The sequence below is a fragment of the Fistularia commersonii genome, chromosome 4 (assembly GCF_037954325.1).
Source record: "Fistularia commersonii isolate RoL2024-O1a breed Wild chromosome 4, RoL_Fcom_v1.0, whole genome shotgun sequence".
In the NCBI taxonomy this organism is placed as follows: domain Eukaryota; kingdom Metazoa; phylum Chordata; class Actinopteri; order Syngnathiformes; family Fistulariidae; genus Fistularia; species Fistularia commersonii.
This window is the reverse complement of record NC_141287.1, coordinates 10,737,888-10,750,344: the sequence shown is the minus strand read 5'-3', so window position 1 is coordinate 10,750,344 and position 12,457 is coordinate 10,737,888. Positions and strand designations below refer to the sequence as shown.

Sequence of the window (12,457 nt, the reverse complement as noted above, 5' to 3'; positions counted from 1 at the left end):
CCTGAAGGGAAAAGCCGAAAGGAAAAGAAGAAAGAAGAAAACAGGACTGCAACAAATTAAATCTAATATCTCATTTTAAAATACAAAAAAAAGTATAAAGACACCACCTATAATAGCCATATATATTGACTTTCACTTAAAAGACTGACTTTGACTTCTTGCATCATCTCAAATATCTAAGTCACAACTATAGCATGGCAATCATAGAGATAAGATATGAAATGATCTATATCTTAACATTTTGATTAGCAAACCATGAATCCAGGTCATAACTTCTCCTCAAAAATTGCCATCATACTGGGGATTGTAGCTATCATAGGCTGGCATTGCACTTATCAGATATATTTGTCTTGGAAGGTGTATAAATGTGAGGCGGCCAGTGAAGGTCAGCTCAAACCTGCACGCAGAACAATCAAGGTGAGTTTCAACAATACTATACCAAGAGTCAAGCTCTGTCTGGTGATGACACTAAATTAATTCACCTAAATGTGTAAACCATGTGAATATCATTATCATTTATTGATGCTTCTCCATGGCTAATTTCTTTGTGTTCAGGTCTTTCATAATGGCAATGTTTGGGAGGGTTTTGGAACCAGCTGTCTACATCCAGACTACCAGGTGAGTTTCCACTTTGAGTATTATAGATAGTGTGCTACTTGATGAGGCTTTCAAATCAAACATTAAAATATAACAATAAAGAATCACTTGTAAATAAATTGTTTTTGTCTCATGGGGAGCTGTCATGTTCTAAGTGGTAAAGAGCAACTGTTGCACTCAGGGTCTTGGTTCAGAGGATCTGTTCCCAACTGAATGGCAATGCTACAGCAGAGGACACTGAATTGACCAAAAATGACCTCGACAACATTGATCTGGAGATGGGAACATCAGGCCATGGTCTCCTGGATAACCAAGAGGTCCACCAGCTGGAGGATGACCTGGCTGCGGTCTACTATCAGCTCAGCACTGCTGTGAGGATTCCATTTCATTTCTGGGACTTATACTCAATAGACCACCTTAATACATTTTACAAAACAAAGCTCAGTAAAGGTAAAGCTAGTACAAATGCATGTGGCAAACGGAGCCATTTAAGTGCCTCTCTAAGCTTTTATTAAGATTCTGGGTTCCTTAAAATTGAAAGCTGCTTAGCTGATGATGACTTTCACTAAGTCATTTATGAGAAACCTAAGACACATGCCCATAACAATCTATGCATCTTTATAAAGCAATCACTCCATGTTAGAGAATTTGAAGATTTTCCGTTCTGTTTTTTTTTTTTTTTCCTGAGGCTATAATATAATGTAGCCCTTTGGGATCAAAATAATAGAGTGCAGATTTCTTACTTTGGGATATTTAAAATTTGAAAAATGCCAATCAGTAAATAAATGTATATATTAATACTGATGATGATACTACTACTACTACTACTACTACTACTACCACCACTACTACTACTACTACTACTAATAATAATAATAATAATAATAAAAATAATAATTTTATTAGTAGAAACAATAATCAAATTAACCATTTGGCAGCATACAGAAACACCCAGTAAATAAGGATAATTCATTTTGAAAAATCTTGAAGATATTTGTCAGATTTTAGTGTTTCTGAAGGCAAGACATTGTAAGTCACTCCAGGTGTATTAGCAAATATTTAATACATTATCAGTTTGATAATATGTCCCGTTCAAGGACAACAGAGGCAAGACATGTTGCAGTGGAATTAAAGCTTTTCACTGTTCTGTAATCTGTCCCTGTTTTCCGCAAGCTGATAACTGCTGATAGCAATATGCGAGTCATTTACCTGCAGGTTTTCAGTTTTTTAGCTTTTTCTTTTCTTTTCTGAGGGCTGTGACAGTGGCGCTTATCTTGATGGGATAATGTGACAAATACTCATCTAATGTGGTTGCTACTGAAATTAATTTTGCTAAGTGTATTATATAAATGTAGTTTGTGGCCAGATGTATGACAGAGGCAGCTGTTAAGTCCTTCCTGACCTTTTAGGATTATACCATATACCTCCTGTTTAACTGTGCAAAATAGATAGATAAATAGACTTTACTCCCTGATTTATTTCAAGGCATATGTTGATTTTCACGTCAATTTGTGGTAGCTTGGAGAATTGCTGATTTCTGTTCCAAACTATCTAGCCCCCTGAATTGAAAAGATAACCATGTTGCTGGATAAATTCAGCCTTCACCTTAAATTAAACTCCTTGTCCCACATTTGTTCATCAGGTGAGAGCACAGTCTGACTTCACCAAGAAGGAGACAGAGATGTTTCTCAAATATATTGAGGACTACCGGCTGGAGAGACAGCTGACAGCTCTCTACAATCGACTAACAGGGGTATCAGCACTGACAAAACAGCCAGCACTATTGGAAACTATTATTTTAAGCTGCAAGCCCAAGCGCTGGGAGTTGAAGGACTTCTGTGCCAAGGTGGGTGAAGGTGAAAATGTGTACTTTCAATTAAGAGGCTCACTGATATTTCATGTTACCTTATTTTATACATTTCCACAAAGAGGGGGTTACCCTTTTAACTACTGCAGGGAAAAAAAATAAATGACAGCAACAATTATTTTGTAGGAAAAAATAAAGTAATAAACTAAAACAATATTTCTTTGAATTACACTCAACAACTGTGGTTAATTACAGTAAGTCTTTTTTTTTGGTACTTTTATATTTTGTAATTAGATAGTTTGTAGGTTTTGATAAAATGATAGTAGGTATATCGTATCATGCTGGGATTTTGTTTTCTTTTTAAATATCATTTCCATCATATATACATACAAACCAAATCGTGTTCAGATAGATGAAGCTCAAAAATATAGAATTTAAAAGTATTTCCAAATTTTTTCTTTTGAAACTGACTTTGAACAGACAAAAACGCAGTCCATGGCAAAAATTATTGGGTCCAAGGGGTTATGTAATGATGAATTTGAAAGAGGCTGTGGCGGTCCAAACAGACAAGGAGTGAGTGAACAAGTGAGGCGAAAAGTCTGAGTGAACAAACTAATGATGGAGCAGACGAAGCTGGTGACTTAGGAAAGGACAGGATCAGAACTGGGCGATCAGGGAAAAAAAACCTGGAAAGTTTCACATGACAGGGAACAAGGAACCGAGAGAGTTGACGAAGACGACGGTAACGACACAAGTGACACTTACAGAGGTCGCAATCTGGCTGACAGAGAGTGGCTGATAAATATTCTTGAACAATAGAAGAAATAACTTGTCAGAATATTGTTTATATGACAGTGGGTTATTGAGTTTGCTTCATTTAGTCCCCCAGGTAGTAGTGTATATATGTGGCTGTGAATAGAATAGAATAGAATAGAATAGAATAGAATAGAATAGAATAGTCCTGTAATCATCCCACAGTGGGGAAATTTCAACCACCTACAGCAGAAAGTGAACAGTGTAAGAAAAGTGATCAAAAATAAAAGAATAAAAAAATAAACAATAACAATATATATAAACATTTAGGACTTGTTTAGCAAGTTGCACATAAACAATATGACAATATATGAACAGTATACACAGTATAAACAGTATGAATGTGAAAAAGTTGGGACGAGCAGCAAACAACAGCAAAACTGGCTGTGGTAACAGTGCAGTAGTAACACGTACGGTGTCCAAGTGTGTGGATATGTGGGAGAGTCAATGCGTTGGCACTTAAGTAGTTGAATGAAAGAGCGAATGAATGATTGATCGAAAGAGAAGTTTATTGAGAGCAGAACTGTGTGTTAAATAGTCGAACAGCAGCAGGCAGGAAGGACCTGCAGAATCTCTCCCTCACACACTTGGGGTGAAGGAGCCTGTTGCTGAAGGAGCTGTTTTGTTAATACATCCACATGCTCCTGCATGTTCATGGTTTTTCTTTCATGTACAGCTGCAGTGTTGAGCTGAGGCTCAGCTTGGCCAATCCAGATATTCAAAACATGTGTTTTGCACTTTTTTAGGAACAATAACTCCATTGATAAACCAGGCAGTGATTCCCTCCATCTACAACTAGGTGTGCTGTCGATAATATGCATTGTCAGTTTTGCTTTGTAAACAGCTGGCTTTAAATTGACCAGCTGCACCAGAAAAATCAAACGACTTCGCCCAAAAATTGTTATCCATGTTGTGTTTTTACTTCAAGAAAAGAGTCCTACGTTTTGTGCATGGATGGTATATTTTCAGGCTCACTAAAAGCATTGACCCTAAAACAAACAACTTTAATTTGACCCATAATTGAAGTAAAATATGTTAGTTCTATGATATTTTTTTCTTCTGTGTGAGCACTCTTGACTTTAAATTATTCTTTCTTTCAGGTAAATTTAGTCTTGGGCACTGGTCTGCTGTGCCTCTTCACGCAGGCGTCTCTTATAGGCAGAGACCAGGCCCTTCTGATGAAGACTTGGTCTGACCGTTTGGGTGTTCTTCAGAGACAGATGAAGAACATGGGAGGCCGCTGCTTGGGGTACTTCTTAGAGCAGGCAGAATTGGATGTGCGGCAAAAGTTGAATGACGCCATGCAGAACCGCGCACCCCCCGAGGAGGCTGCGGCATGCATCTTGAAGACACTGGAGAAGAATTACGATTGGCTGCGCTGGGCAGTGATGCTGTTCCCTGCTGTTGGTTCAAATGAGAATCAGATCCTGGATGAAAATGAAGCAACACCAGCTGAACAACAGAGCAACAATTTCCTTTCTGTCATCTCCGAAGCGCCGATCCCTCACGTCATAGCGTGCTACCGTGACACACCCACTTCCCTGGATAAGAGTCGCATCCATCAACTCATCGTTGACCTTGAGTGGAAGATTCCCAACCCGCCACCCGAGGTTTATGCCTCTATTGAAGACGATCCGGGGAGGGCGAGGCGTTACTTGGCCTCACGAATGCTTAAGAAGTTGCAGGAGGGTCTTGGAGATGGTGTGGCTGTGCACGTTGTGCCTGGCAGGATGGAGATGAAGTGTAACTTCCCCTCGGCCTCCTACTACATTTATGAGTACAACCACAGGCTGGCCTCAGGCACTGTATGTGTGTTTGGGTGAAACAGATAGGGGAAGAAGATTACTATAGTGTGGGCAATGTCCCACACTTTTGTTGTTTTCAGAGTTTCATTAAATTATGCTGTGTAATGAGTTATCTTAAAAATTTAAATTTTGGAGAAAAAAAAAGTAAAATTCACACAGCATATTTAAGTATCTAACATTCATTTCAGGAATTGAAATCTGACACGTGCCTCATTTTCTCAGATTCTGCCACATATTATTTGGCAAATTATATAATCAAAGTATTTGCTAAATTATAGAAATCCTGGAGTGCTTGACATTTTTCACAATCACTTAAATAATACCTTAGATGAAATTAAGGCGCATGTAAACTTAAACTTAAGCCAACAAAGTCACACGTAAGATGGCATGTAGATCAAACACCTCAATAAATATGAACTTTCCAACAAAGCTCTAATTTGTACCTTCATCCAAACACAAGTTGTTCTTTTTTCTTAAATTTAATATGGGCAGAGGCTGAATATTGTCCATTCCAACAAGCTTTAACTTATGTTACACTGACATCATCTGTGAGTTTAGCGTCAAAGTATTGGACAATGAATATTTAAGAAAACTGTTTCGTTGTATGAACATTTCTCTTTTCTCAAACACTTTAAACAGCATTACATGCATTTCTCTGCGCTTTCTACAATTATATTTGATATGAGGAAAATCTGAATATTCTCTCAAATTATAAAACATAAATCTAAAATGATCATCATTACTTTTCTGAAGATCAGTTTGTCTTCTTAAGAGTTACTGAAATTGTTTGGAAATAAAACTATTTTTTTTTGTGTCCTGGGGGGAAGAACTAACACAGTTACTAACACTAATACAATGATTGAGAAGAGAACAAGGTGAATTACTATGCAGATGACTGAGTGAATGGTCCTGTAGTTCAATGTTGAACTCACTGAAACAATCGGACAGATGATGAGGGGAAGGCTGGGTTCATTTTGCAGGTGTGAGGTTTTGATGAGACGTATATGTGTGTGTGTCTCAAACAGCAAAAAGAGGAGTCATTCCCATCATAAAGAGAGCACTCAAACAAGCAGAGGTGGTTTATATATATACAGGATTGCCTCAGAAGATTAGAATATTGTGATAAAGTTCTTGCTCAACTTAAAGGTAGTCGAAGAGCACTGGTTTAATTTTGAACACAAGGTCAATTGCACGAAGGTATAGATATCCAAAAAGAAACAGGATCTGTATCACTATATACACTGGGGAATGAAGCTAGAAATGCTGTAGACAAAACAAACATAACAATCGGGTTAAGACATGAGGAAGGGAGGCATTGAATACACCTGTGGACACAACATAGTATTGTATAACCATGAGCATAATTAGTCGAATCTCTGCAGCGGTCATAAATCCATAGAGTAGAGTTAGATAATTTAATCTTTATTGATTACTAATGACAACCGATGGGTTACATTTTAAGCGTCCATCTAAATAAATACATATGCAAATTGCATCCACATTTAGAGTAATCATGGTACATCTAATGATCACAGAATCTGTAGATATAGTGTTATTGTAGCGTGTCCTACACCAGTCCAACATGAGAATCAAGGCAAATTATATTTTGTAGGTCCTTCATGACATCTGGGAACCCCTCCAGTGACTCCTGAAAATCGCCCCAGGACAGACTGAAGCACTGGCAGTCTGTCAGCGCCTTTACTGTGGCCAGATGTTTGCCTCTGGTTAGCATGCAGGTCTCTGATGATAAAGAGAAACGACGATAAGTATGTGGTTATAAATTGAGTGAAGCCTAATGATGAGGATGAGATCTGACAAATAATCCTAAATTAAATACGCAGACTTTTTTGGGAAGCCTGCTTAACTTTAAATCCTACTAAGGTTGTCTGCCAGCAAGATTGAACTGGCTCTCACCAAAAGCCTGAGACTTAAATAAATCCCCTATTGGAAAAGATAAATGTATTCACTTTGATTATGCAGCAAATTTTAAAAGTACATCTTGCTTACTTATGCAAATAAGCAATGACTTGCAGATGCAGTTGGAATGTGTGAAAGAGATAAGAGCAAGGAAGAAAGTAGACAGTTTCTTGTATGGCTGGTTTAGACAAAAAGGAACTACAATTGGGTTCATATATTATGAATGTATGTTTAAGTCAGCTTGCAAACTTACTTTACATGTGGCTTATTTCCTTTAATCGTGTTGTTTGCATTAAGCAAGTTGTTTACCTCTAAATAATAATAAGTAATAAATGAAATTATAAAGCAGGGGTTATGGGAGGTGCTACCTTATGATTGATAGGTGACTCCACTTAAAGAAGATACTTCTCTTGATATGCATATGCTTTTGCCATATTTTTATGATATTATTATTATTATCATTAATCTCATTTCCATGCTAATATACACTTTTGAGGTTTAGGAATGGAGCCTCTGAAGGAGCAAAGAATGGGATTTGATTGGTTGTTGATATCAAATATCCATAATCTTTCACAGTCATAGTCCAGCTCAACAACTATCTTGCTTTTTATTTATCTAACTGAACTTGTTCAGTAATTTGAAGATGTTGTGTTTGTCATCAGAGAAAATGCCTTCAAAAAAAAACTGAACAGGTCCAGTTGCTTCAAAAAAGATTTATGTACCTATCTTGACACATCTTCAACAGCTAGAGTTAGAATTTAACACACCTCCGAAAAAATCCCCGTCACACAGCTCCTTCTCAAAGGTATCAGTCTCCATGTGGACCTGACCATGATCGATGAAGAACATGCGGTCCCCAGGTACGTTCTGTCTTACAATGACGTCTCCCTCCTGATAAACTTCGTACTTCAGTCTTTGAAGTATTGAGTTGATGAAGGTCTCGTCCTTATCCTCAAATAACGGGACTTTTTTAATCAGCTTGCTACACATCGCAGTAAGGATTTGCTGAAAAAAAAAGGTTAGAGGGTAAATACATGAATATGGAAAAAAATCAAAACAATGACATGAGCAAGCCCAATACTTTACCTCTTTCAGTGCAGAGGAAACCGTATTCATAACCTCTTTCTCATCAAACCATTTCCCACCATAGCGGGCCTGATAGTAGTTACTGATCCGAAGCTGTAGCTCTGCTGGAAGTTTCATGAAGGCCATGTAGTGTTCCAAATGGCCCATCTGTCGAGTACATTTATGTAATAAGTTGAACTTGAATTTTGATTAGTTTGGAGAAACACTTCCTGCAAATGGGGCACATGAGAATTCAATGAGGATTTTATCCATAAGAACCTTGCTTTTGTACTCCTTCGCTGCTGGGTCGATGTTGGCTATCATGGCCGTGGCATTGGCCACAAGGACAGTGTACATCAGACAACCAGACACCATGCTGACCATGACAATCCACATTTCAACATAATCTAATGAAAACAAAAAAATCCCAGTTTAGGAAGAATTTTGAGACAAGTTAAAGAATACACTTGTTTTGTGCTGTAAAGTTCTCACTTGTTGGTGCATCCATTGAGCCATAAGAGAGAGCAATCATCTGAGAGAGAGCACGAAAAACACCCCAAGAGTACTTCACGATAACTGTGGCATTCTGCAAAATATAGCGGTTTGTTATATTTTCAGTATTTTCATGGTAACAGCAAATTTCAAAGGCTTTTTGTAAAAAAGGCAAAGTATTGGTTTGTATCTTCTTCTGCATAAATGTTGGATAACTGGAAATAAGACTGAAATGTAATGTAGCATTTGAAAATGGAACCAAAATAAAGGGACAATTCCCTCAAAGTCCCTCAAGATCTGGTGAGTAGAAATAAGAGAGCCCTGTTATCAGAAATAGAAAATAATAATTAGGATTTTGCATAGTTTATGTTCGCATGAAGCTGTCATTGTATCCTATGTTTTTCTTTCGAGCAAGTCTTCACAACACAGCAGGGTGGAATACGAAAATGCCAAAAAAGGTTAAGTGTGTAAACCTCGCCAGAGTGACAGCTGAAACTACATTTTAAAACTTGTTCATTCATTCATTCATTCATTCATTCATTCATGGGAATTGGATGAGAGGAAGGGTTAAAACCGGGTTTCACCAGGCAATCTCAGGGATTTCACATATAGAGATATACAACCAGTCAGTTTTTACTCATTCATTTGTATGAATGTTACTGATTGTTTCAGGATGATGGCAAATTTGCAGCGATGTGGGAGGCTCCGGGATGAAAGTCCTATCTCAGATTGTTCAGCTGCTGGTGAGATTTGATGAAATTTGTCCCTATTAATAACTTCTCACCTGATTTCTGTGCAGGAGGCCCAATGGGGCTTCCTGCACAGAAATAGTAGAGTGTCTGTCGCATTATCATAGGATGCTACTTAATCCTACACTTTGCTTTTTCATGTATGATCAACTGCTGAGTGAAATTAAAACCCCATATGCATGCATTATTCAGTGGTGCATTTTTATTCTGATTATCTGTAGAAATCTTGCAGAAATCAGTACCATCAAATTCTCTTTTCTGACCCAGCAGTCAGTGGGAAACTCCTCCAGCATGGGCACAAAGTACTGAATGCAGCCATTCCAGTGGCAGAGCAGGAAAATCATCATGAATAAGGACAAGATGCGGAACAACAATCGGACCACTTCCAAATTTGCATTTGACACCTGGGAAGAGAAAAGACTAAAACATGTGGATACAGGGAAAATTTTATGATGTTATATTTCACTATTTATTTCAGAAACTATCGTATATAGACAGTGATGACAGAAAGCTTAATTGTATTTTTTCAATCTAACTGCAAATTCAAAAAGTCAGTAACAGAAACTGTGACAGTCATTAATTTTTCTTAACTTAATTCACTTAACACATTTTTACAGAGCCACTATATTGTTTGTTTCATGAAGAGATGCCAATAAATATCGAGAAGATATCTTTGATTAATCTAGTCTTAGATGCAGGATAATAAATATAATAAGGTATTGAAAATCAGATTTCATGGAAGTCTGATTGTGTTAATTCTCCGCCACAGATGAATTTTTCAAATAGCTATTTTCAAGATATTTTCAAGGTCGAATTATTCATTAAAACTCACTTTTTCGACTTCATTGAAGAACCTGACAAGTCTCGAAACGCGAGCCAGCCTGATCAAGCTGAGGATCCGCACAAACATCAGGATCCTCATCACCTTGGTAGTCTTGGAGGGGTTTTCATCATGATTGTACTGTAAATCCTTGAGTAACAAAATAGCAAGGTGGGACTGGGATAACCATAAACAACACAAAAAATGTAAAACTGCAATTTTGGTTGAATTCTGACAATTTTAAATGATATTCCATTCCATTGAAGTATATTTTTTGTTTGATTAGTTTTAAGTAGCTTAATGCTGTTACAATGTTTTCCTATTTTTTTTTCTCTTTTTTTTCTATCTTTGTAGTAAAAACAAGACAGTTCTCTTTTTTCTGCCTGTTGTTTCAGCACTCTGTAATTACTGCAAATAGAAGTATGTAGCCGATTGGGAAAGCTGCAATTAGATCCGGTATGAACCATGTCCTCAGGTATATCGTTCGGATCCGCTTGACATCCAAAATAGCTTCCTGTTAAACATAACAGAGCAGCAGAATGAACAGATACAGAGGAAGATCAGTAGAACATGTGATTACTTGATGTATAAATAAACTCTTAAACTGGGCAAATATTTTGCGAACTGGTCCAAAAGTAAGGGAAGATGAGGAGTCTAATTGTGTTTTGGTGTCATAGCAGCAATATGCTCAGTGCTGGCTAATGTACAAACATGAATAAGTGTCATAGATGTAAATAAAAGGGACTTATGTGTAGTTAAGAGTACACACCGCATGCGGACCGTTTGAGATTATCTTGATTAATGCCAAAAAACATATGAAAACAAATATTATACAACCTGCACAGAAATAAATTGGCAACTATATATCACGTTGTATCCAGTGCACACTACTCCACTTTCCACTTTAAATTAAATAGCAGGTGGCAATTTCACCCATTTCCAGGAGCTAGGGGATTTGGGTTATAATCTAGCCTTTCGTGTACTGAACAGATTACAGATGGGGCAGAGACAGACTACGTGTACTCGTCTGCAGGGGGATTATAGTCTTCCAGGTTGTGTCTGAAAATAGAATACAACCACTCTCACCTCGCCATCCTCTGCCATGATGCCCATCCGAAAATTCAGAGCTACGTCTATCAAGAACAGCGTGTCTGAGAAAATGTTAAAACCTTCCCATGCCAGCCCAGTGTCTCTATTCAGGAATGCTATTTCCATGGGAATCCCAATTAAATTCAGAAAAGTGATGGCCACCATGCACATGATGTAGTAGCTCCTAAAAGAAAAAAAAATAACACAGGTGACAATGTGTGATACTATATGCTGACTCTGCAAGTAAAGTCTGCGTCTCCAGTCACTCTGTGTTTACTGCCTAGCTCATGTAACGCTGACCTGAACTATCTAAAAAATATTGAACGTCTAGTACGATGCCAGCTGTTAGGGACATGTTACACAAGCTTAATGCTTACCACCATGTGTTTCCTTGTAATCCCCTGGTATTTGATTCAATATCATTCAATGAGCATTTAACTTAATTTAACATTTAACTACCATTAAATTGCTTTATTTCCCTTTCAGAAATTCATGTCATTACCATGCAACATGATTATTGGGTTTATCATTAATTTAAAAACACACATTAACAGCAATGGAAAAAAAAACAAAACAAAATCAAAAATCATCAATTAAAAATAGATCAGTACCGAGCTGACCGTGATGTTCCAACATACCTCATGATGCTCAATGGGTGAATAACAAAAATTCCACTCTGCAGCTGCCGGTTGCATTCCTTCTCTACAGCCACTTCGCTGCCATACATGTACAGGGACTGTCTGTTTAGCTGTGGGAGCAGCAGGGCTCTCCATCCACAGGTAGCTGTAGTGCATCCAGCCGCGGGACCTTTTAGTTTCTCCATGTTCATTCTTGGTGCTCTGGTGAGCCAAATGCTCAGGCCATCCTCTCACTGCACTGCAACGGCTTCTTCTCAGGAGGAGAGGAGTGTGACTTTGCTCCCTAACAGCACTGACCTCCCCTCTTAGTGACGGGGTAATTTTCCATTGCTTAACCTACAGACTTTCTGGAGCTGTGTCAAGTGAAAAGAGAGGATCTGTGCCTTTCTGTTCTCTCCCTCCCTCCCTCTCTCACTCTATTAATGTCTCCCATCATTTCTCTACCTGCCCCCCCCCTTACCACCACCTCTTCTCTTTTTCTCTCAGCTCATCAACAATTCAGTATCCGACTTTCAGCTCAGTCATGTTGAGAGGATAAAGAACAAATTACATTAATTCTTGAGGAAATATGTGTGTGTTTGTGTGTATGTGTGGTGGGCTATGCACAATGATTACCATGTGAACTACAAACCTGTGTGTGAACCTGCGGTATCGAGTGCAGATCC

The 12,457-nt window shown here is 38.0% G+C and overlaps 2 protein-coding genes across 2 annotated transcripts; one reads left to right on the top strand and one right to left on the bottom strand.

Annotated features, from left to right (window-relative positions):
- Positions 1–408: 408 nt before the first annotated feature.
- On the top strand, positions 409–6,280 carry LOC147234673 (uncharacterized). The gene is made up of 5 exons (XM_086145282.1): positions 409–417; positions 556–618; positions 779–968; positions 2,240–2,443; positions 4,318–6,280. The coding sequence occupies exons 2-5, from the start codon at positions 566–568 to the stop codon at positions 5,038–5,040; spliced, it is 1,170 nt and encodes a 389-aa protein (XP_086001408.1). The 5' UTR covers positions 409–417; positions 556–565; the 3' UTR covers positions 5,041–6,280.
- A 143-nt stretch (positions 6,281–6,423) lies between these two features.
- On the bottom strand, positions 6,424–12,210 carry hcn5 (hyperpolarization activated cyclic nucleotide-gated potassium channel 5). The gene is made up of 10 exons (XM_086145281.1): positions 11,793–12,210; positions 11,152–11,338; positions 10,475–10,579; positions 10,078–10,215; positions 9,488–9,649; positions 8,497–8,590; positions 8,284–8,411; positions 8,026–8,172; positions 7,707–7,944; positions 6,424–6,762 (listed from the first exon to the last, which is right to left on the bottom strand). The coding sequence occupies exons 1-10, from the start codon at positions 11,981–11,983 to the stop codon at positions 6,590–6,592; spliced, it is 1,563 nt and encodes a 520-aa protein (XP_086001407.1). The 5' UTR covers positions 11,984–12,210; the 3' UTR covers positions 6,424–6,589.
- Between the last annotated feature and the right edge of the window lie 247 nt (positions 12,211–12,457).

Coding starts and splice junctions, on each gene's coding strand:
- hcn5 (XM_086145281.1), bottom strand. CDS start 11,983: ATGAACATGGAGAAACTAAAAGGTCCCGCGGCTGGATGCACTACAGCT. Junction 10,580..11,151: donor TCATGGCAGAGGATGGCGAG/GTGAGAGTGGTT, acceptor TATGTTTAACAG/GAAGCTATTTTGGATGTCAA. Junction 8,412..8,496: donor CTCAATGGATGCACCAACAA/GTGAGAACTTTA, acceptor TGTTTTCATTAG/ATTATGTTGAAATGTGGATT.
- LOC147234673 (XM_086145282.1), top strand. CDS start 566: ATGGCAATGTTTGGGAGGGTTTTGGAACCAGCTGTCTACATCCAGACT. Junction 619..778: donor GTCTACATCCAGACTACCAG/GTGAGTTTCCAC, acceptor TGTTGCACTCAG/GGTCTTGGTTCAGAGGATCT. Junction 2,444..4,317: donor TGAAGGACTTCTGTGCCAAG/GTGGGTGAAGGT, acceptor TCTTTCTTTCAG/GTAAATTTAGTCTTGGGCAC.